This window comes from Odocoileus virginianus, chromosome 11 (assembly GCF_023699985.2).
Source record: "Odocoileus virginianus isolate 20LAN1187 ecotype Illinois chromosome 11, Ovbor_1.2, whole genome shotgun sequence".
NCBI classification, from domain to species: Eukaryota; Metazoa; Chordata; class Mammalia; order Artiodactyla; family Cervidae; genus Odocoileus; species Odocoileus virginianus.
Genome location: NC_069684.1, coordinates 5,436,859 through 5,461,204, shown reverse-complemented (window position 1 = coordinate 5,461,204; position 24,346 = coordinate 5,436,859). Strand labels below are relative to the sequence as shown.

Here is a 24,346-nt window from a genome sequence, read left to right as displayed (position 1 = left end):
TAAATAGCCCCCTCACCCCTCCCTGGAAGGAGGGGCTTTAATGACAGTTGCCAAGGCAACAGCTTGGAAGAGTAGGAAGCCACTAGTTAGGAAGAAAAAGGTCAAAAGAGGAGCTTAGGGGAAAAGAGGAGTTCATCCTGCAGGGGAGTTTCTGGGGTAAGAGTGGCTAAGAGCAGAGTTTCTTTGGTTGCACTGCGGTCACCTCCTCATCTTCAAGGCCAGAGCTCCCACCAAAGTCACCCACAAAGCAGGCAAGGAGAAGTCTTGCCCTGCGTCAGTGTTCACCCCTGGGATATAGGCACAGGGCCTCATGCAGGAATCTGCTGGTCCCGCCACTAGGAACTCCAGAACCACTGTGCCCCACCCTACAGTGGGATCAGGTCTTTCCCACACCAGTCCAGCCCAAGTCAACAATCACAGACCACACCCTGGCTCAGGCCCCTCAAGTACACAAGCTCTTAGGAGGCTGGAAAAATTTGAATAGAAGCACTAGTCCAACTTTCCCAAGTCTGCAGTAAACAAATGCTCCTGAGCTTCCCGACTTGGCCAGTAAAGACTGAAAATGCACCCATTCCTCCATGCGTGCATGTTTCCTGTGGCATCGGGCTCCACGCTTAGCCCTTGCGATGAACAGTCACAGTCCTTGCTCTCAGTGGGGTGGGAGACGTGGGCAGAGGGAAGGAGATGGTTAGAAGTCCAAGAGAGAAATCAGAGCGAATAGGAGGGAGAGACTTCATCTTAAAATCATCCAGAGAAAACCGTCTTTTGACCTCAACTTTGATTTAGCACTAAAGAGCCCACGATACTTTATCAGCTGGATCATAGTTCATGTCCTTTCATAATAAGCATTTCTCAAGCATTCCCTTTTATCCATCACCAGCTCTGTTCCCAGTTCCATTCTAGTCCTCAGAGGCTGGTCCTCGGAGAAACAGAAAGCCTTCAAAATGTTGGTGGACTTAACGCACATGTGAGGCAATCAGAGAACAATTTAAGTAGGTAGTCAATACGAATTAGCTAATACATATACAATGAACAAGTCAAGTGATTATAATCTCAGGACAAAATGTCTGGGGGTGGGGGGGAAAGCCCTCAGGGTGAGGAGCAATTAGTGTGGTAGAGATACTGGAGAAGGCTTTATGGGGGAAGTGGGCTTGAACTAGGGGGTTTAGATGGACTGAGAACAAAGAAACGGTCCAGGTTGGCAATATTGGTCAACAGTCAGCTTCTGTGTTGGGAACAGGAAGCCTAGCAGGAGGAGTGCGTTCAAACCATGGACTCCCCATCATCTTGTTTCTGAATGAGCTGACAGTCCTCAGGGGCCTCCTCCACCAGCTTTCCAAATTCTGTGTAGAACTGGAGTGTTAGTCGCTGAGTCGTGTCCGACTCTTTGTGACCCCATGGACTGTAGCCCTCCAGGCTCCTCCGTCCTTGGGATTTTCCAGGCAAGAATACTGAAGTGGGTTGCCATTTTCTTCTCCAGGGGATCTTCCTGACCCAGGGATCGAACCCCAGTCTTCCGCATTGCAGGCAGACTCATTACCGCCTGAGCCACCAAGACACTTCATGTACTGCTTAGACTAAGGGGATGTTTCTCCAACCCCCAGCCCAGGAGTATCCACATCGGCTGGGAATTTATTAGAAATGAAATTTCTCAGGCCTTATTCCTGCTAAATCAGAAACTCTGGGATAGTCCCAGGGGTGAATTTCCCACTTCCTTCAGGTGGTTCTCAGGGCATGCTGGTTTGAAAACCCTGGGCGACATTGGTGCTTTTAAACCCTGGCTGCTCATTAGCATCACCCGGGGAGCTTTGAAACCCAAAGAAGATGCCAGGTCCCCAAGCACAGAATTTCTGATGAGTGGACCCAGCCATGTGTTTTAAAAACTCCCCGGATTATTCTAATGTACATCCAGCCTGAGAAGCCCCAGACTAGATGACCTCTTCCTGATTTCTTATCCTGGGATGGACTCTGAGACTGACTCTCAGATTTCTGTCCTTGGGGATTCCTGGCTCACCAAAACCACCTGGTGGATTTGCACACGTCATCCAGGGGATATTGCTGTGGTGGGGGTGCGGGGGCAGAAATCTCTTTCTGAGATCCTAAAATCTTGAATCTCTTGATGAACAGTTTTTTGATGGTTTGTGTGCTGGTCCCACCATCCTCCCTTACCTGCTCAAGTTGGAACCATTGTGTGTAGATGTTGATTCTCCTACCCCAAACGCAAACAAGTGTGCACAAACACACTCACACACCCCCATCACACAGTGCTGTGAACACACCCATACACGCACAAGAGTAACCACATAAGGACATTCAGATCGCACCTAAAGACACGTGTGCACACACAAATAAACCCGCCATTAGAAGGTTCAGACCAGCACGCTTAGACTGCTTGGAAAAGGATTCCTCTTGGTGGAAACTGGGCTGTTTGAACTAAGAAGCACCTCTGTCTTCCCTGTGACCCAGCCTGCTTCAGGGTAGCTCCTGGGGGCCGGACGTGAGCATTGTCTTCTATAAACTACCTGCTCTAGGCTCAGGCAGGGAATTCAGAAGGGACTGCTGAGTACAGATGCTGAGGGTATCCTTGTTTCTTTCGCAGATTCGAGCCGACGGTCCCCCCCACGGAGGGGTCCAATATGAGATGGTCTCCGTGCTGAAAGACGGGAGCCCCATCCTCCGGGACATGGCCTTCTCCATCGACCAGCGCTACCTGTACATCATGTCTGAGAGGCAGGTAAGTGCCGGCACCCACCCCTGCTTTCCAGAGCCCAGGGGGCGCAGATAACCCATGACCTTTGTGCAAAAGCTTTTCCGCGGAACAAGAGAGACTCCTGGGCCTGCTGCTCAGAGGCCCCAGGAAGCTTTTGTAGGGAGTCAGGGAGAAGCCACTGGGGCCAGTCACTTCCCGGAGCTTCTCTGCAGGCCATAGACCCTGTCTGAGCACATGATGAACAGCCCCGCAAAAACGGGCCAGACTGCTCGGAGCAGCTTGGTGTGATTAGAAGGTAGATTTACTGCCCCGGGCCCACAGAGTCTGCTGCTCAAGGGAGCCAAAGTGGTGTAAATAATCCAGGCCTCCAGGCTGGACTCAGTCCTGGGAGAGATAGACCCAAGATAGGGCCCCAGAAAGAGATAAAAAAAAATCTTGGCCTGAGTCTTAGAGGGATACAGGGTAGTAGTTGGCCAGCTCTGAGGAGCTGCAACTCTGCCTGCAGAGATGGAGAACCCTGAGAAGTGGACCTCTCTCCTGTGCTGGGTAACCCCTGAGTCGGTTCCCCACCTGCCTGGATACAGCGTTATTCCCTTGGGGTTTTATTTGATCTGAATATGTAGGAGCAGAGAGAAGGCAAATGCAAGGAGAGCCATAGTGAAGGACAAGAGAAGGGGAGACGGGGTTTCACCAAAGCAATGGAGATGCAGGAAGCAAAGCTTACACTTTAGGAAAAGCTGGCTGCTTTTCCACTCATTGTCAGTGGGTCAACAATTGGTCAGCAGTGGCGGTGGTCTTGGCATTGATGTGGTAAGATCAAGGCTGTAAGAAGCAGAAAGGACTGTGACTCTGTCTTGGTGTGGAGGACACTGACTTAGGCTAGATAAGGATGCTATGCTGGGGGACCAGAGAGCTTTCTCAAGGTGCCTCCCTGCTCAGGCATTACTCTCAAAACACTCTGCAAAGACTCCAGGCGTCTGTCATCAGTTTCAGCCGGCCCAGAGTTCTCTTTCTCTCTTCCGTGTTTGTATTTATGAATTCTGAATTGGGGACAAGGGAGGCAGGGAGGGAGGCAGAGGTTAACGGGTACCTGATGGCGTAAGGGAAGTAGGGGTGCAACTCTAACTGGAAAGTTCCTTCTCAAAAGAGATGACACAAATCATAGGCTAATCGTCGGCAAATCATACCACATCCTCTTGAAACCACCTTTTTTTTTTTAACCTTCCTTTATGTAACCCCCATGATCAAGGCATAAACAGGTCCAGATGGGAACTTGTAACCCTAAAAAAGAAAAAAAATGGCTGATCATGTATTTATTGGGAACAACGTTCTGGAAAAACATCAAAATAAGTGGAACTTGGTCACTCTGCTTAAGTTGCTTGGAATCTAACAAGGGAATCTTTAGCATCAGGTTGGAGGCTATAAATTCTCTGCCTTTCCTTTCTGTTTTTCTTTGTTTATAAGACAAACAGTTATTTCTTTAAAATGGTAAATGGGCACCACACAAATTCAAATAATTCAAATTTGCCTTCTCCGGATGGTCTCCTAGGCAGGTGCATAAAAGGATGGTCAGAAGGATCAAACAGATCTGTGGTCCCCCACCTTTTTTGACACCAGGAACCAATTATCATGGAAGACAATTTTTCCATAGATGGCGGTAAGGGAGTGGGGCTGGTTTCAGGATGATTCAAGCACATTGCATTTATTGTGTACTTTAGTTCTATTATGATTACACCAGTTCCACCTCAGATCATCAGGCATTGATCCCAGAGGTTGGGGACCCCTGAAATAGAGCCACATTGACATGAAATTAATATTTTCAGAAGATGTTAAGTATGGCTGAGGAGCAAGCTGATAACACTGCATAAAAATTCTTTCTTGGGTTCTTGGAGCCCCATGAAGTGGAAAAGCAGAAAGAGCCAACAGCAGTGACCAGTGAGACCTCGGTGGGACCGAGATGATGCTGAGACACGTCTCTGGGCTAAATGCTCGGTCGCTTCAGTCCCGTCCGACTCTTTGCAGCCCTATGGACTGTGTAGCCTGCCAGGCTCCTCTGTCCATGGGATTCATATCTTTCACTCAAATGAGATGCTTTTCGAAATTGAATTCAAACGTGACCAAAGGAAAGGGCTGGAGGCTGATAAGTGGCCTTCAGGGAATATAATGACCTCTCCAAACCATATCTGACGTTGCCTCTGAGAGCATCTGCTCTGACTAAACCGAGCGTCCGCAGCTTATTTCTGAGTAACCCTCCGTCAGTCTCACCTCCAGGGTCTGCTGCCCAGCGCCTGTCAGTCGGCCCCACCGCAGAGCCGCTCGGTAGTAACCGTCGCACGGAGCAGACATGGAGGGGTTTGGGCTTACGCCCTGTGTGTCTTGAATCAGCTGAGCCACAAGTCGGGAGGTCGCTGTCCCAGGCGGAGCCCGGGTCAGTGGGCAGCAGGGCCGGGGGTGGATCGGAGGTGGAGCTCGGAGTCCTCCCGCTTGGAGAGCCACAGGCCACATGCCAGCCGGTACCCCGAGGGTCTCGCCAGGGGCCAGGCCCGGGGAGGGGGGCCATCCGAGGCGAGCGGCGGCGAGTGCAGTTTTCAGACAGCCTGGACCTCGCAAAGGCAGCAGTTGAATGTGTGGCGAGAGAACAGTCGACGGTAGTGAAGTCGGATGGCGTGCGTTCTGGGTCAGTGTTTGCCCTGATACTGGATGTATGACCGCCTTAGCAGCTTCTGTTTCCCCCCTTCTGGGATGGAGGAAGTGAGGGGAAGTCGCTCAGTCATGTCCGACTCTTTGTGGCCCCGTGGGCTGTAGCCCCCGCAGGCTCCTCCATCCGTGGGATTTTTCCAGGCAAGAAGACTGGAGGGGGTTGCCGTTTCCTTCTCCAGGGGATCTTCCTGACCCAGGGATCGAACTCGGGTCTCCTGCACTGCAGGCCATCTCTTTACCGACTGAGCCACCAGTGAATCCTGGTGGAAATGGAGGATCTGTGTCTAATAATGGGATTGTGTCTGAGGTCTGACACTCTCAACAGGGTGGCCTCAGACAGGTCCCACCTTCTCGTCTCACGGGCATCGAGGTGATGCTGGCTGAGATGCCTGCTGCGTCACCTCACACACCACCAGCCCTCGTTCCTGACGGCCCCTCCCAGCTCTCAGCCCTGAGGATCCCATTTCGCAGGAGGGCGGAGACCGTGGGTGGTGATGAGCAGGAAGCTAAGTGGCGGTCAGCACCGCCAGCAGGCCTCAGGCCAGGCCAGGAGACCTGTGTTCTCGTCCCGCCCCCCTTTAACCAGCTGGGTGACCTAGACCCTGGACTTCTCAGGGACTCAGTGTCCTCAGCTTGAAAGATGGAGAGAATAAATATGACCGCAGAGTCTCTTTCAGCTATTAAAGTGTTTCTCTCAGGTCTGGGGATCAGAACTCTTTTCCATCTCCAGAAGACAGCCTCAGAAGCACAGGAAACAATCTTGAGGTCAAACCAAAAGAACTTTCTGAAGGAGAGTTTTTATGAGGCTGTGTGTGCCCGTATGAACTTCTTCCCCCAAGGATGAACTCTGCAGTGAGGATAGAATGCTGGCTATGGGCCTCCATGTGGCTCGGCTGATAGAGAATCTGCCTGCAATGCAGGAGACCCGAGTTTGATCCCTGGGTTGGGAAGATCCCCTGGAGAAGGGAATGGCAGTCCACTCCAGTGTTCTTGTCTGGGAAATCCCATGTCCGGAGGAGCCTGAGGGCTACAGTCCATGGGGTCACAAAAGTCAGACATGCCTGAAGTGAATTAACCAGCACCACGCATAAGCAGATTCTTGTTTTGAGGCAATGATGTAAGGCTTTGGAGTTCTCTGAAAGACCTAAGACTTTATAAGACATGATGGGAATGGGGGTTTGCCATCACCCCATTTTACAGTAAATCTCTGGGCAGCCTCCTCGCATCTCTGCCTTCCCTGGGTCCCTAGCTTCTGTCTCCCTGTTTCCCTCCCCTTCCCCCAAATCATGGTGCCTGTTGTATCCTTGACGCCACAAGAGAGTAGAATCAGGTGCCTGGCCTCCAGCACCGCCTAAAGAGAGTCTCCCTTCCCCACAGAGTCAGAACAATCCAATATAGGCTCCTGTGTTCAGGCAACTTTCCTCTCTCTCTTAGTTAATTAAATGTAATTAAGAAATAGGACTAGTAAGAAGTGTTGGGCCATTAGTGCTACTGCTTAACGACCTTTGACAAGTTGGTGTTAATGTTCTGTTAATAGATCCAAGGCCGCCCGTCCCAGGGGAACGTTTGGGACCCGATTCCCCCAATCCTACTAATTGCCCAGATGCTGCACTGATAGGATGCCCGGCCCTTCCTTAGAAAGTCCGGCCCGGCTTCCTCGACAGCGAATCGACCGGCAGATGTTGTGGGAGGGGATGCCAGCCGCTACCATACCCTCAGTGCCTAATGGAAGTCAGACTGCGGGTCCTGGGAAAATCAGGCAGTAAGCCAAGAGAGAACCCAAGTCACCAGATGAAAAGAAACTTGATAGCCCCAGTTTCCACCCAACTTGTCAGGCTGGCCACTCTCCGAAAGGGGAGTTCCCCCTGTACTCCGGGCGGATGGGAAAGAAGTATGGGGATGGAAGCAATTATTCTATTTTATACTTTAATTAGTTTGAATTAGCAGAGGGAATAGAGGCATAAAATGATCCAGCGAAGGGTGAAATGGAAAAAGGGAGTCACAGTGGAGAATGGCTCCACAAAGGCTGCAAAAGGCCTTGGGAACAGCAGAGGCTGGCGATGGATGTGTGTGTGTGTGTTTAGAGTGGGTGAGGGCATGGGATGCTTCTATCTATTTCAAGGCCTGGAGAGGCAAGGTAGCATAGTGGTTAATAGCGGGAGCATGGCCGTCAGATCGCCTTGCTTGTCATCTGTTGCCACTAATGAGACATATGGCTTTAAGAAAGTTATTTCACTTTTCTACACCTCACTTTCTCCATCTGTATAATGGGCCTCATATTGGTGACTGCTGTGAGGATTGAGAGACCGTATATAAACTACCTAGCACCGTCTCTAACACACAATCAGTGCTTTCAATAAGTAGCAATGATTATTAGCATTATCACAAGACCCCAGTGCTGGGAAAGATTGAAGGCAGGAGGAGAAGGGGACGACAGAGGATGAGATGGTTGGATGGCATCACCAAGTCAATGGACATGAGTTTGAGCAAGCTCCGGGAGATGGTGAATGGGGAGGCCTGGTGTGCTGAAGTCCATGGGGGTCACAAAGAGTCGGACACAACTGAGCAACTGAATAACATTATTAGTGGTATTATGAGAATTTCTGAGACCCCCCACGGAGGGCCAGAAGCATCTCCACTATAAATTATGGCTAAGACAGATCCCAGTCTTGGGCAAACACCTCCAACCTGACACTCTTGCTGCTCCCTCCCAGGGGACGCCTCAGAAGCCTCTGTCCTGGTCAAACACCATCTGGGTCACTCATAATCCGCTATTTATTTTTAAAATCCAAGAATGTGCCCAGCAGACTAAACAGTCCCGCTCCCCTTGATACGGGCGGAGGCAGCTCTAGGCTGGTGTGTGAGGCCCAGGAGGCCAGTATTCCAGGCATCTGTGGAGAGGAGGGAGGGGGACCCTGAGCCCCGGTCATCCCCCAAGACTCAGACTCCTGTCTGGCTGCGTATGTGGACAGTGGGCTGGAAAGGGGCTGCCCCGGGGGCTTACCATGTCTGACCTCTGCAACAAAGTGAACTCTGTCTCCAGCTCACTGCCACAGAGGGAGCCGCCATGCTCACCAACTAAGTCAGGCGTTCAGGTAGGGTGCCCCCAAGGTCACTTGTCTCTTCCCTGCAGCATCCAGACTGGACCCTCTGCTGGGATGAGGTGAAAGGCCTGGGGTGACTGGATGACTAGGCCTAGCATGGTCTGGAGCCACACTGTGGCAGCTGGACCCAGCTGGGCTGTCAGCTGCGCTGGCTTCCACGAGGCCTCTCCCTGCGTCTTGGGCTTCCTCACAGCATGGCGGCCTCAAGGTGCTCAGACCTGCTGAGCACGGCCGCTCAGGCCTCCAAGAGGGGATACTCCCCCAGATTAGGTGTGTCAGCCGAGTGTGCCCTCCTCGGTTCTGTCTCGTCTCAACAAAAATTTGAAGCAATGGATGTTAGAGCCCTGGGCGTGTCACAGCTCTCGGACAGACCGTGTTATAGCTCTCAGGTCTCGGGCAGACCGTGTTATAGCTCTTAGACCGATCCGTGTTACAGCTCCGTGTTACAGCTCAATTTTATTTAGAAAATAGCAGGAAAATACATCCTCGAGGCATGAGGGCATGCCGACCCAAAGACGTGAAGAGGAGAGGGGGGGAGCACGCCAGCGTGCTGGAGAGAGAGACCCCCAGCCCTCTGGCTCCCCTTTTTATGTGTTTTTTTCTCTTCCTCCCGGGCCTGCCCTGTGTAAATTGGGCTAGCCAGGAGTGCTGTTCATTCTACCTGAGGTCCTCAGGTCTACTCAGTTCTACTCAGGTCCTCGGACCTTCCTTTGTTCCATTTTCACGGGCTTCCTTGTCTTTTAGCCACCGCCATTCTGGACTCCTGTTTCCTATTCTAACTACCTAACAGGTGGAAATGTTATTGCCTTCTTTATGACTTAACCTTAGAAGTCATACAGTTCTCCCTTCTGCCCGCCTCTTCACCTCTCTACCGCCCGTCTCCCCGTGATTCTGACACATGTAGCCCATGACCCCTCTTTGAGAAACGAGGCACAGGGAAGATAAATACATGGTTTCCTGTCTCGCAGGGTCATGAACCCACAGAGCATCTGAGCTGGTAAGAACTTCAAAGCTTACCCATCCTGACCCCAGTATGAGGCCCATGGGGCATGGAGCAAGCCAGCTTCCATTTCAGCCTGTGCTACACCCAGCACCTAAGATCAGAGTCCCCAGAACTGGTTTGGTTTTCCTAAACTCACAGAGAAGTGCCAGTAGCTTTAAAGCTTGCTGTTGATGGACTGAAGGTTGCGTTGAGCCCTAAAGCAGACCCGCATCAAAGGCGGCTCTTGAAACTGCTTCTGGGGAGCCTTTGAGGGATCCATGAGGAGCAGTATCACGCTGCCTGGAGATTGCCCAGGCAATGGCATGTGATTTTCAAGGGCTGTCCTGGTCTGTCTTCCTGTGCAGAGTGTCATCAGCCCACTCAGAAGACCTTTCTCCTGGGTGACCCACCCTCACGCAGGGCAATGGGACTTCGCCATGGATGAATGGATAGTGCCTCTAACCACCTCCGCCTCAAGTCATTTCAGAGAGTTAGGGCAAGAAGGACTCTGGCCTGGAGTTACTAGAAATCAAAATTATTTGGAAAGATTATGAAGTCGCCCTTCTCAGAAGGTCTCAAGTGCAGGAGAGACCCCTGCCCCTCAACTCCTTGCACTAGTTTAAGACCCCCTGCATGGTGGGGGAGAGGGCTGGAAGGACAGACCCGATGCCTCTAGCATGCCACCACAGCCAGCTTTGCCTGAGAAAGAATTTTGGTTTCCTTGTATTTTTGGAGGAGGACCTGTCAACTATAAACCAGCATCGAGGGCCAAAAATAAGAAACAGTTTCAAAGGGCCTTATTGTGATGTAAGGGTAGTGAGTCTCTCACCTGTGGCCGGCGCCACTGAATAGCCAAGCCCCTAAGCCTCTAACGACTTGGGGAAGGAGCAGAAGAGAATGTGTGGAGCCGTCCTTCCAGATGTCCCCTGCTCGTTTATTTTGACATCTCAGACTTTTATTTTGATTGTGCACATTTGTTTAGTCCTGGCGATAAGGCTTCCCAGGGTGCAGGCAGAGCGTGCCAAGGTGTATTTTTACAAGGCGGTCGGAGTCCCAGTAACAGGAGACCTCCCCCTTCTGCCCGGACTGAGAGGCCTGGGCTGCAGCTCGGGGAAGGAGGGAATCTGAGGAGGCAGGGCTGGAGCAGAGCCTGGGGGAATTTGGGGGAGAATTACAGAGTTTGCGGATTAGGAAAGTGAGGATAAGCAAATTTCTGCCGTACTTGTGTTTTCAAATGTGTCACTTTCGATCCAGGCCTTTGATGCACACGTGTTTCTAGTTAAGGACCTCAGCGTGGCCCAGAAGCCAAGCACACATCTCAGCGTCTTTCCCAAAAGAGGGGCAAATCCTACCTCCCTGAGGACAGGGTGCAGGGACCAGTGACCACCCCAGACCCGGGTTTTATTATTTTTTTCCCCTCTCTCTCTCCCCCCATTTCAGATGTCAGGGAACAAAGAGGCTGACACAGAGCTGATTCCCTGGCTATTAATGTTCTCATTGGAGCATTTTTTATAAATATTTTCACATGAAGGAAGGGAATCACAAACCCACCCTATTAATCAGGCGCTTGGCTTGTATTTAAGAAAGAAAACTCCAGCCTCTTATTTTAAAATCCTTTGGTTTGGAAAGAAATCATTGAACACAATGCCCAGGCTGGGAGAACCAGTGCCAAAAAAGCTCATTTCTCTAAATGGGCAGGGAGGCTGGAGACTCTTCCTCTAATCCTTGGCGTGGGACGTGATGTCTCTTACCAGGTAGGACTGCCGGATCCTGACTCTCTGATTGCCCAGAATGACGTTCCTAGGATGGAGAGGTGGGAAATCTCCGTACCTCGATCCCAGAAGGAACTCCTTCCCTCATATTAAAGATGAGGAAAACAATGCCAGAAAGGGGAATCACTTCCTAGATCATCCCCTGAATTACCAGGAGAGCCAGAGTTCATCCTGATTGACCTGGTCCAGCCCGGCATCCTTTTCCCAACTTGACAATAGCTTCACTCAGCACAAGCCAGACCAAAAATCGGTTGTGTTTAAAAAAAAAAAAAAAAAAAAGACTTTCAATTAAAAAACATTAAAGCTACCCAAGCCCAAGGGAGTCCCTGAAGACGTTCCCAAGGGTCAGATTAAACTAGGGAAAGATTTGCATCTCATTTGCATACACAGACTCATTCATTCAACAGACCATTAAGTGTCCACCATGTATAATGCATAGAGCTGTCCACTGGCAAGTTGTTTGCATATGCAGATATAGACAGGGCAATCCTTCTAAGTCATATTCCAGCAAAAGGTCTTATAAAGAGGTACCTTCTTGATTTCTGAAGATAGGTGCCTTCTTGATTTCTTTCTGCTCTTTACAATGCAACAACAGCACCATTCGGCATGCTTTTATATAGGGATAAATAAAATATAATCCCTGACCTCAGGGACGCTACATTCTGGTGGGGAAGAATGATGTACAGATAAATTGCGATGTAAAGTGAACAGTACTGTCGCAGAGATCTACAGTACTCCCAGTGACTGAAGTAACTCACACCGACCACAGGGAGCCCTGTCCCCGTCCCTCCACACTTGGGCTCACTCAGCGGACAGACCCTCTCCCTGACATAGCAGTCCAGAGCTGGGGGAGCTTCAGGGACTGTCTGGTGGGGGGCAGTCCTTCCTTTTATAGGCGAGAACGGGGGACCTAAGGGGAGAGTAACTCTTGAGATCTTGAGACCAGAGTATCCACCAAGCCAGAGTGCAAAGAAGTAGATAGTGATTGATGATGGGCAGGTTCCGGGCCTCCATGAAGAGCATGGGCTCTAGAGACTGCCAGCCTGCCCACCTTCCTGGGTTCAAATACCGGGTCCCTGCTGTGTGACCTTAGGCCAATTGCTTTAGCTCTGTGCTTCGCCTGCCTCATCCGAAAATGGGGATAATTATGACATTGCTTGAGGATTAAATGAGGTGAAATCATACATTAAAAAGATTAAATGAAGTGAATTCATACATTAAAAGGCACTCTGAAAAGTACCTGACACATATTACCTGCTTAATAAACATTAGTAACAGTAATTATGCTTTTACAGTAGTGGCCCCATGCATAATCGCCAGGTGAAGCTCTGCAAATGAAGCTCCCCTCACAGCCACACCTCGAAAAGAAACTTGGCCACCCCGCCTTGCCTCTCAGCTCTACCTAATTTAAGATGTGTTGAAATCTAACTAACATTTAGGTCGTGTTTTTCTTCTGATAGTTTGCAAACATGACCTCGGCTAATTCAACACTCTCCTGGGATAAATAGTATTGTCTTTGCTTTTTTTTTTTTAAATAGATAAGAAAACTGCAGTTCACTCTGGCTAAGTAATTTGCCCAGGGCCCCCGAGCTGGCCCGCGGGCAGAGCTAGGACAGCCCCCCGCACCCCGACCCGGGAGCAGACGCGGAGTGAAGCGGAGCCTTGCCCCGCGTCCTCCTGGGATGGCGCCCCCTGGTGGCCGCACGGCTGCGGCGGGCCCGGCCCGCCTGCTCCCCGTCCACCTGAGGGCTCCAGACCAGGCCAGACTCAGACTCCTCCCTGGAAACCCGCCAAGGACCCTGGGGCAGGGCGCTGTTTTGTTTCATAAAGAAGAAACCAATAGAGGCCCGCTGCCCGATGTGTGCAGTCACAGGAAGTGTCTCTGGTGGTCAGAGAGGAGAGAGAGGGCACCCGCCCCAGGAAGCTGCTGTTTGTCCAGCAGGCCAGGTCTTCTGCCAGCATCACCTCGGCCACTTAGAGCAACCTTGAAAGGCAGGTATTCTCAGCCCCGTGTGACCCGGGGGGGAGAGTCGGGGGTGGCAGGGTCCAGCGACCAGAGCAAGGCCGGGCCCCCGGGACTCCTCGGAGGCAGAGCCAGGCCAGAGGCGCTTGCCAAGCTGACTCCTGCCGTGCCCCCACCTAGGAGCCCGGTTCAAGGCGCCCAGTGGGTGAGGCCAGCCCTGCCCTGCGCTCTCTACCGCGCCGCCTGTCTGGCAGAGGCGCACCTTTGCGAGGAGGGCAGGTACAGACACGTGAGAGACTGCACAAAGCTGATCGAGCATCTCAGGTGCACTTCCAAGTGTGAACCAGGCAACAGATATCGACCGGCTGCCTCGCCGGCCCTCCTCAGGGGTTCTTGGGCTCTCAAGAGCCTCCCGTGTTGCCCTCTTGAGTCTGTCTCATCCAGCCAAGTGCGGGGGGCCCCGTCACGACGCCCCAGAACCCTGCAACCCACTGTTCAGCTCCCTACCGGAGCGCCCTCGCATGCTCCCCACGTGGAGTTTCTGTAACAGAGTGTGTTTTATTTAGACCGTAACGCAATTAGGCTTCAGTCAGATGCTGAGAGCCTGGTTTCGTCTTGGTGTTTGGATCAACACAAAAGGTGGACACATCAAAAGGAGGCCTCGTGCGAACTTATTTCCACCCGCTGGCGGCTAGGACAGTTGCTGTGATGTGAAGATGCAGCTTTGGAGATGCCAAGAGACTGACCGGGTGTGAGGGAAGGGGCGCGGGGGAGAGGCGGTCAGTGAGCCCCTGGGAAAAAGCACGATTTAGGGTTCTGAGAGCCCAGCCCATACTCCACGGGGTCCCTCGGGGAGCGTGGGGAGGTGGTCCCTCAGTAGGCAACCTGAAGCTCCTTCCCTTCCTGGACCAAGGTCCTCCTGCCCTTGTGAGACAGCCTTGTATCCAGTGGCTCCTAGAACACTGGCCTTCCCTGATACGGGAAGCTGATCCCTAGTGGATTTCTCCAGAGAAAAGTTTCTGAGCTCTTCAGCTGGAAATGGCCCCCCAGGATGGTTTCTAGAAATGTCGGAGAGAGGGTTTCCTCACTGCCCATGAGTTCTGCCCAGCCCGCTCACATGTGCTGCCTGTCAGACAGGTTTTCTCTCTGGGGCTGGTCCAGGGGACATTTAGAAGCCAACTTTGAGCTGCCAGGGAGTTGGAGGGGGAAAGGGGTGGAGGGGCGGCAGAGCGTCAGGGGAGTGGGAAGTTAGGACCCTGCCTCCAGGGACTCATCACAGACTGTCACGAGTGCCTCTGAGCCTCAGTTTCCCCATCAATAAAATGTATTGGAATGCTCCCCACGGCCATGACATGTGGGTGTTTTCTGAAGCCGTAAATATATTTCAGACAGTGGCTGTGGGCACAGCCCTTGGAGGCTGACCCGGATCGGTATGTATGTATGCGTGTGAGACAGGGTACATGGAGTCGAGGGGGGTGAAAATAGCATCGCTTTGTGTTCTGGGCTGTGGAGAGGTCTCTACAGTAACATGACTTTTTCCTGCAACAGGGCAGGAAGCTCCATTGTGCTCAGTGTGGGGGAAGTGGTCATGCCCCCTCTCCTGCAGGCGGGCTTGCTGTTTTCAGAGCCCTGCTTCGCTGCGGTCTTCCAGCTGGCCCTTTGATCTCGCCTGCCCAGCTCAGGGACCCAGCGTCTCAGCCACAGCCTTCCTTCATAGTTTGCATGCCACACAGTTCAATTCCCCGAGCCTTCTCCACTCTGCCCAGAGTTCCCTTCCTCTCTCCTGCTTCTGGTTATCCCCACTCCCTACCAGACCACCTACAGATTGGGGTTTGAAATTTGTACCAGCTGGAGGGAGAACTGGCCATGTCATCAGCTGTTGGTGGCTTCCAAACAGTCTGGGCTCAGTCTGTCCATCAAGTCATGTTTAATGATGGGAAGAAGGAGATGGGCAGAGAGGAGAGCCAGGCAGAAGGAAGATTAGAAAAGGGGGAAATGGACAGAGCTGAGAACAGTGTGTTAGTCAGCCGTTCACCCACCGAGTAATTCATCAACAGCCTCTGAGGACTTGTTGTGCGCACAGAGCTCGCCCTCACGAAACCACAGATAGAGGATGCATGCATGCGTCCAAATTTACAACACAGCGAGCAGAGACGGGGACGGTGTGAGAGGGTGCTACCCAACAGGCCAGTGAGTCAAGGAGGGCTTCCTGGAGGGGGTGATATTCTAAGTATATACGAAAGGAGAGGGGGTTGCCCTGAGTGGAAGCCAAAGCCAAAGAATCTGAAAAATCACTTTGTCATGTTTACTAACATGCATGAGTGCTAAGTCGCTTCAGTCATATCCAACTCTTGGTGACCTTACGGACTTGTAGCCCGCCAGGGTCCTCTGCCCATGGGATTCTCCAGGCAAGAATACTGGAGTGGGTCGCCATGCCCTCCTCCAGGGAATCTTCACAACCCAGGGATCAAACCTGCCTCTTCCACACTGCAGGCAGATTCTTTACTACTGAGCCACCGTGGGGGAAGCCCCTGATTCCTAACACATCATCATAAATCATCTCTGCTTCAGTTTTTTTTGAAAAAAAAAAAAAAAAAGCAAAGGAACACTTCTCAAGTGAGGGAAAGCATGGAGGCATGAAAGAATTCAGCATGTTCAGGGACCGTTCCCTTCAATTTGATGTTGTTGGAGATGAAGGCAAGGGTTCAGGGCATCAGTCCTCGCAGAATAGCCACAGCTCACAGGCAGGCAGCCTTCCTCCTCTGGTCAAGAGGAAAGGAGCCTCAGCCGGGAGAGGAGGCACCGATGGTTCCCCAGCCCCGCCGCTGGAACACGGTGTCCGGGAGGAAACAAGCCCGTGCCCAGCTCTCTGTGTTCCCCCTCCACCAGCGGGGGCCCCCGCCAGACCTCCGAGCTGAGCAGCAAGTCAGAAGATGTGCGGTGAGAAGGAAGATGCCCACCATGGGCAAAGCCCACTGCTGAAGCCCCCTGTGGCCAGGCCAGGGCCCGTCCCCCGGGACAGTCACCCCTCCCGCTGTGCGGCAGGGAAGCCTCTGCCCAACGTAGGTTCATGGGAAAGGAAAGGAGAGCGCGCCGGTTCCATTCATTCAGTTGGCCATCCCAATAGCATTCCTTGATGGCAGGGACCTTGCTTGTCCCGGCGGCTTCTGTCTCCCAAAGACATATATTACAGTGTTTGGCCCTTACTAGGTGCTCAATAAACACTTGCTGAAGTCTTGGAAGAGAGGAAGAAAGACAAGAAAAGGGAGGGTTTGGAGGCATTGTGGGATAATCTGAAGAGCTCATCTTTGGAGGCAGGTGGGCCTATATTCTTCGCTCTGCCACTCTTCAGTCGAGCCTGGCATATCCTCCCTAAAGCCTCAGTTTTACCTTCTGAAAAATGGGGAGAAGAGTAAGACCTGCCTTATAAGGGTGCTAAGACAATTCAGTGACTGATCCCTGCAGAATGCCGGGGGCAGAGGAAGAGCCAGACCCTGGAGGCGGCCCCAGCTGAGTCCTGGCCTTCCCTCTGCTTCACTCATGAGCTTCCTGCTCCTCCACCCCCAAGCACCCCCCCCCCCCCCGCCAACCCCACTCCAGCTAATATGTTGCTCATTTTTCATCCTTCAGTCATCTGCCAGTTGCATCTATTTCTAGCCTCTGTCTTATGAGACAAGAAGAAGGAAGGGAACAGATAACTGCAGAGGCTCATTTACCAATTGTCAGCTCCTGCCGTCAGCGGAGCCCTCTGTCTGCTTCTCGCTGGGTGCCTGGGGAGAATCACTGTGACCTTTTATTTACTAGTTGATCTACTCGGCTCTTGGCTCCGTATCATCTCTCTGCTCCCCTCCCCACCGCCCCCCTCCCGCCCACCACGCGGCTCCAGCCCACCTTCAGCATCCCTGCCCCTCCAGCAACCCAGCGCTGGCTTCCTGCCTCCCATGGCCCATCACACTTAGGATGGGTGGGCTGCCCTGGGCCCTCAGAGCAGCCCCGTCTTCATGATCAGAGTCTGTGAGCAGGCGCAGAGAGGAAGGAGAACCAGAATTATTGATGGTTCCTGCTCGCTGCTCCCACCAGGGAGGATTTCTGCTGCTGATTCTCTTCTGCGGGGCTCCTTCTCCATCTCGGTTTCACTGTGGAGCTACACTCAGATGTCAGCCAGTAAGCGACCTGCCCCAGAGTTCTCAGTAAGGCAGCAGCACTGCCTGGCAGAGCCTGAGTCTCTCCCAGTTCCTCAGCCCAGAGTCTGTCCTTTGACTTCTACAGTTTTCGCTCCATCTCCCTTCGACTTCTGCCACCCTGTATGCAAGCTCCTGGCCTGGACGGATGCTGCGGTCCCCAGCCCTTTCAGCTTTTCTTTCTCCTTCCTCTCTGAAGCCAGCTACACACTCACCTACAGCCCCTCTGAGCCAGTTGGGCTGAGATGGGCAGGCCTGGGGGTGCGTCGTTGGGACTGGTGACAAGATGACTAAGAGATCAAGATGACTAAGAAGTGCGTGCTGACAGGGGTCCCAGAAGGCCAGAAATGAGCCGGGCAGACCCAAACTGTTTGTGTCTTGCAGGAGCTAATTGTGTATACAGCATGCCTCTGTGTGTGTGTGTGTGTGTGTGTGTATGCACATGCACCCATATTATATCATATGCAAATTCACTTCTGGAAAAAATGGTCCAAGGTAGAGTGTGGCTTTCTGGCTCCATCACCTTCAGGCCATCTGCCCTGGACTTCCCAAAGCCTTCAATGCCCATCTCAGAACTGGCCAGCCTTCCAGCTCCCTTGAACGGGGGCTGGGGGAGAGGAAGTTTAAAAGCCTCTTGGGCAAGTCAGCTCCCTGCTTTCCAAGCTCTCTTCTTGGCCCTCGCTGTCAGCATCAATTTTCTGCAGGGAGTGATTTAACCTTCATTTATTCATTAATTCTTTTTTCCCCTTAACTTCATTAGGTAAGATTTATAAAGGTGCTGAATTGGAAAGGTCATCTGTCCCTGGGCCCAGGACACGGTGTGCCCGCCTGCCTTCTCCTGAGCTTCCTTCCAGGAGTGCCCTGGCGGCTGGGAGGGGAGGGGAGCAGAGCAGAGGAGAGGGTGAAGCGGAGCCTGTGAGGCCCCAGGAAGGCCGGGCAGGCAGATGGATGCTGGGGCCTCCGAGCAGGAACCACGCTACCTTCTTGGGGTTGAAAGACTGAGTTGTGTGGGGGCAGGAAGGACTCCACGTTAAGCACATCTGGAATCCTGGCCCCACCCCTTACTATATTGACCCTCATCCAGTGATCCCATTTTACTAAACCTTCCGTTTCCTCTTAGGTAAATTGTCTGTAAGGGTAGACTCTACCTTCTCAGATGTTGCAGGGTGAAACAAGGTGATGTAGGCAGAGCGCTGAACACAGGGCCTGGCACATACAGACAGGAACTTTTAAAAATCTCTTGAACATTCTAGAAGGGCCCTGGCGGTGTTGGGCAGTTCATCAACTAGGAACCACTGAAGACCGGTAGGCGGGGAGTCTGATTTCCCCAAGAAAAGGAAGGCCCCATATTTTATGATTGATCCCATCTCCAGAACCACAGGGAAAGTCTCAGCTCAGGGAAAAGCCAGAAGCAACCATGCCACAGCTCCATGTCAAGACTGTTTGCCAAGGCCCAGCATATTTCTGCAGGAAGTCAGGCTAAGCTGGCATCCTGCTGTCTGACCACACACACCATCTCAGGCCCAGCAATTTCCCAGAGCCATGGGCCTTCCTTCAACCTCAAGCCATCTCTTCTCGAGGAGCTGTCTCTTTCATGAACAGCCTCCCTAGAAGTAGGGGACACAGAATACAGATGAAAGATCCAGGCAGGTATTTTGAACTTGTAGAAAGATGAGAGTATCTGCTTGCTGCCACCTTTTTGTGTCCTTGACCTTCACGCCCCCATCAGAACTCAAGACTGTCCAGCTGACCCCAGGCAGGATGAAGTTAGCTCTCTGAGTACAGACCTGGAGGGAATGCCTATTTGGCGCCTCCCTCATGAGGATCTAAGCTACCAGGGGACCTGATACAGGTCGGAGGCACCCCATACCCTCCCAGCGCCTATGATGCAGCCAGAACTCCATCAGCGTTTGAGAGAATAGTTTTAATAGGAAAGCACGGAGGGAAGAGGCAGGCAAACCTATGCTGTGTGCCAAGCTGGGAATATTGGGTTTGAATGTGATCACAGAGGATTACAATAATTAATTTTATTTTATCCAATACCCTTGCAGTTGGGGCCTCCAGAATCCAACATGCAAATGTAAGCTCTTAGTGTAAATTGGAGCATGCCCAGATTAACAGAGAAAAGCCTAGTCCCCTGACTTTCTCTGGAGTCCTATCTCCCTCACCTGGGGTCACCTATTTATGTGCCAAGGTTGGGCTGAGGAGTAAATTCCAGGACAGGACGGAGCTCCAGGGCTGAGTACATGTGACCAGTGCCTCCCATCTGCTGCATGGAGTGAACAGAGGTGCTGCGAGAGCAGCCCGCCAAGAAGCCCGGGGTTTGCGAGCAGCCGCAGGAGATCTAGATCTGGATCGGGCCCCAGCGCGGTCCCTACCCCCACGCAAGTCACATCACACGTATGCTATTAGTCGGTACTGTCCTCATGCTCCCAGATTTCATGAGATTCTTTGAGCATGGTTAATAAACAACAGTTGACCTTTTTAGAGTAGTAACACCATATCGTTTTATTTCCTGAGATGGGGCCTTACACAACAGACTCTTTGGTGTCGTTATTGCTGCTTTCCAATGGACATAGTTCTAGACATGAGTTTGAGTCTGTGACTCTCACGGGTATCCCCTGCAGTCCCCAGTGATGCTGGTCACTGAAAAGCCCAGATAGGAAGTGACCAGCCATTGTACCTGAGCGTCACAGGCACTCCTCATTTCTGAGTTCTTCCCTGCTTCCACCTGTGGCTGCTACAGTGTCTGGCAACTGAGGCCACTGTAGCTTGTGGCCTGGCTGTGGACAATTTCCTTTCTCTGGAACTCAAGCTAAATCAAATTCTAGGAAAGCAAGAAGGCATCATGGAACCCTCTTTGGGTGGATTTGCCTGAAGCACAGATATTAGTCCATGGTATGTCTGGTTCTATTTTGCATTAAGCTCAATTTTCTTTTTTTTATAACCTGTCTATAGCCCTAGACTAACATCTAGTGGCCATGATGTAATGGTGGGCATCAGGACAGAGACTGAAGCTGCACCCACAATTTAGTTTTTAAATATTTTCACCCTGGAGCCAGGTGGGCAGAATAGATACCTGTATCTCTCAGGACCTGCCCCTCAGAGACACATCTCAGCATCCCTTATAGAACAAAGGTGATTGACCTTTCCTGAGTCAAATGAATAGTTTTGTCCTTTCAGTCCACGTATAAGCCCCTCCTCCTTCAGGGGGGCCTTTGGCCCAGAGGTGTCGCTTTCCTGCATCCTAAGGCTACAGTCTGAACGTCTAAGATTACTTGAAACATAAACAATGACAGATAACCATTAGAGGAGAGTCATTCTTTTACATTGTAAAAATAGAGCTGGGAATTGTCACTTTTAAGAGGTAAGAGAGAGACATATGGGCAGAATACCAAGAGACGCTCATTTGCCTCTTAACATTAAATCTAAATCATAAAACCGCAGACAGGAGACTCTTACATTTGGATCCTCTTTTGTTTTCCTTTCTTTGTATAAAGGGTATAGTGTGTGCAAAAAAAAATACACACTCAAAAGAATGTATCCTTTCTCCACACTGTTATTCCTCAGTGGTAAAAAATAGACTCCAACTGCCTAACCTCTAAGTCTGTAACTACTAACTAATCTTGATTCAGTGAGATTTCTTGGGGCGAACAATTGGACAGTTTCCATCATGACACTGGCTTCTGCGTGTGTGTGTGAAGCTCTGCTCTTCCATCTGCTTGGCCTTGAATGAAGAAATTTAGGAAGTTACTAATACATGCTACCCCAGGGACAAACCTTGAAAACATAATACTAAGTAAAAAAAAAAAAAAAAGCCAGCCACAGAAAACCTCCTGTTTTTTGCCTCATTTATGTGAAAGCTCCAGAATAGCAAATGCATAGAGACAGAGAACTGACTGGTGCTTCTTTAGGGCTGGAGGGATTCAGTTCATTCAGTTCAGTTGCTCAGTTGTGTCCGACTCTTTGTGGCCCCGTGGACTGCAGCACACCAGGCCTCCCTGTCCATCACCAACTCCCGGAGTTTACCCCAGCTCATGTCCATTGAGTCTGTGATGCCATCCAACCATCTCATCCTCTGTCATCCCCTTCTCTTCCTGCCCTCAATCTTTCCCAGCATCAGGGTCTTTTCAAATAAGTCTGTTCTTTGCATCAGTTGGCCAAAGTATTGGAGTTTCAGCTTCAACATCAGTCCTTCCAATGAACACCCAGGACTGATCTCCTTTAGGATGGACTGGTTGATCTCCTTGCAGTCCAAGGGATTCTCAAGAGTCTTCTCCAACACCACAGTTCAAAAGCATCTACTCTTTGGTGCTCAGCTTTCTTTATAGTCCAACTCTCACATCCATACATGACTACGAAAAAACCATAGCCTTGACTAGATGGACCTTTGTTGACAAAGTAATGTCTCTGCTTTTTAATATGCTCTCTAGGTTGGTCATAACTTTCCTTCCAAGGAGTAAGTGTCCTTTAATTTCATGGCTGCAATCACCATCTGCAGTGATTTTGGAGCCCCAAAAAATAAAGTCAACCAGTGTTTCCACTGTTTCCCCATCTATTTGCCATGAAGTGATGGGACCAGATGCCATGATCTTAGTTTTCTGAATGTTGAGCTTTAAGCCAACTTTTTCACTCTCATTTTTCATTTTCATCAAGAGGCTCTTTAGTTCCTCTTCACTTTCTGCCATAAGGGTGATGTCATCTGCATATCTGAGGTTATTGATATTTCTCCCAGAGAGGTTCATGGGCAGGCAAAATGGAGAGTGACTGCTAGTGGGCGTAGGGTTTCTTTGAAAGGTGAGGAAAATGTCATAAAATTGATCTTGGTCATGGAGGCAAAACTCTGAGTATGCTGAAAACCACAGACTTGCACCCTTTGCGTGCGTGACTGTCACAGTGTGAACTGTGTCTCAGTAAAGCTGTGACTTAGAGAAAACTCAGAGGAAAGGCGGGCCACACGTGCTGGCTACTCCACAACTGGGCCTCGGGCACGGCCACCCGAGCAGGCGTGCATGCCCACCACGGGTGGCGCCGGCGGGTGGCCTCCGGGGGCCTGTCTGTCCTTCTCTCTCTCTCTTCCTTCCCTTCTCCACCCTGCCCGTCTCCTGCCTTGGCCTCTGCTCTTCCTGTTCCTTCTGTTTCCCCTCTTTTTCCTTCTCTCCCTGTTGCTCCCACCAGCCAGCAGGCTTTCCTTGACCCCAGGAAGCTGAAAGGGGAGGGAACAAGAGATAACCGTGAACATTCATCGTTCACTACATTGATAAATTATTATGGCTGCTAGGACTTCATCTAATCTGCACAACTTCCCCATTAAGGGGATAATTACCCACACTTTATAGATGAAGAAAGTGAGACTCCAGTGAGCGGAGTAACACACCCAAGCTCGTCAAGGGGCAAAACGAGGATTCAAAAGCCAGGTCTCTCTGGCCTCAGAGTCAATTCTCCAGAGCATGAGAGGACCTTGAATATGAGTCTGGACTGGGTTATTTATTGATGAATTTTAATAGCAGTCATTTGATGGGCTTCAAAACTGCAGTATCCACGATCTCATCTGTTGGTCCGATATTTATGGCCACTTACGGGTGATATCCGTGTGGCGCCTCCATTCATTCCATTCATTATGGTTTTCATTAAGAGCCTAGTCCGTTTTAGAAGTCTGTTTGTCACTTTTAACTGCTCTGTTTAATCTCGGAGCGCCCTGATCCTTCTTCATGACAAGCCGGAGGGAGGCAGCTCCGGAGGGCCCTTTCCTTCTCGCATTTGTGTGCCGGCAGGGGCGACAAGCGTGATGGGGACGTCTGTGTGTCATGAGTGTGTGTGCGTGTGATGGGAGGACGTGTGAAGTGTGCGTGCTGTCCGCGTGCTGGTGTGGAGTGTGAGTGAAGGGTATGAGTGTGTGTTTGTGTTCGTGAGTGCTTGTACTGAAGAGTGTGTGTGTGTAGAGCGAGGGGGTGGGTGTGTGTCGGGAGGCTGTCAGTCACTATGCTTTTTCTTTTCAGAAGCACCAGACTCTTTTTATTTCCAAAGCACAGGGGTTGCTCCCCGCTCCCCCGTGGCGGCCTCCCGGGCTCCCTCCCTGGGACATGCTTGGAGTTGGAGGGCAGTCTTGAGTCCAGCCTTGGCCCTCATCAAGGTCCTTGAATTCCTGCTTCGAGGTCCCAGGGATGGAGATCACCCTTCCTCCCTGCATTGCTGCTTCATAGAAAGATTCTTGCTTTGGACTAATCTTCCTTGAGGGAGGCCTGGAGCTGTTTTACTTTGCTTAATTCATATGCAAAATGGCTACTCCTGAGGAATCTGTAAGAAAAGACATTCAAAGGGGACGTGCTTTATCCTGTCCTTTGCTGTCCCCAGAGTACACCTGAAAGCTCATTGTCTGTTGGCGTCTGCCCAGGACACTTCACCCTCCCCCTCCACAAAACCCCCTCCTCCATGGAGCCTGCTCTGCTCCTCAACCCACTCTTGACTCCCACCCTCTCTGGACTGCCCCCCAAAGGCTTTAGAAGAGACACAGTATTTAGAATCCAAAAATATTCTGTCTGTGGGTCATCTGGGTAAAACTGGTCAAGCCACACTACTCATTTCAGCTCCCTTTTCCACTAGAGATGCCCTGTTTGGGCTTCCCAGGTGGCACTAATGGTAAAGAATCCACCTGCAACGCAGGAGACATAAGAGATGCAGGTTCGATCCCCGGATCGGGAAGATTCACCTGGAGAAAGGCATGGCAACCCACTCCAGTGTTCTTGCCTGGGAAATCTCAAGGACAGAGGAGCCTGATGGGCTGCAGTCCTTAGGGTCACAAAGAGTCGGACACGACTGAAGCGACTTAGCACAGAAGCACACCCTGTTTGGGCATCAGGGCCACTGGATGTGGTCCAGGTTGGGTGCTGCACACAGGCATCTTGCTGAGGGCCAGTTCAGTTCAGTTCAGTTG

At 51.3% G+C, this 24,346-nt stretch overlaps 1 protein-coding gene across 1 annotated transcript in view; it reads left to right on the top strand.

The window, feature by feature from the left end:
- The window catches only part of PLXNA2 (plexin A2), a 226,216-nt gene that overhangs the window by 102,359 nt on the left and 99,511 nt on the right, over positions 1–24,346 (top strand). The window contains exon 4 of the mRNA XM_070473856.1: positions 2,600–2,734. Within this exon, the coding sequence (XP_070329957.1) occupies positions 2,600–2,734 (135 nt within the window). The remainder of the gene's footprint in view (positions 1–2,599; positions 2,735–24,346) is intronic.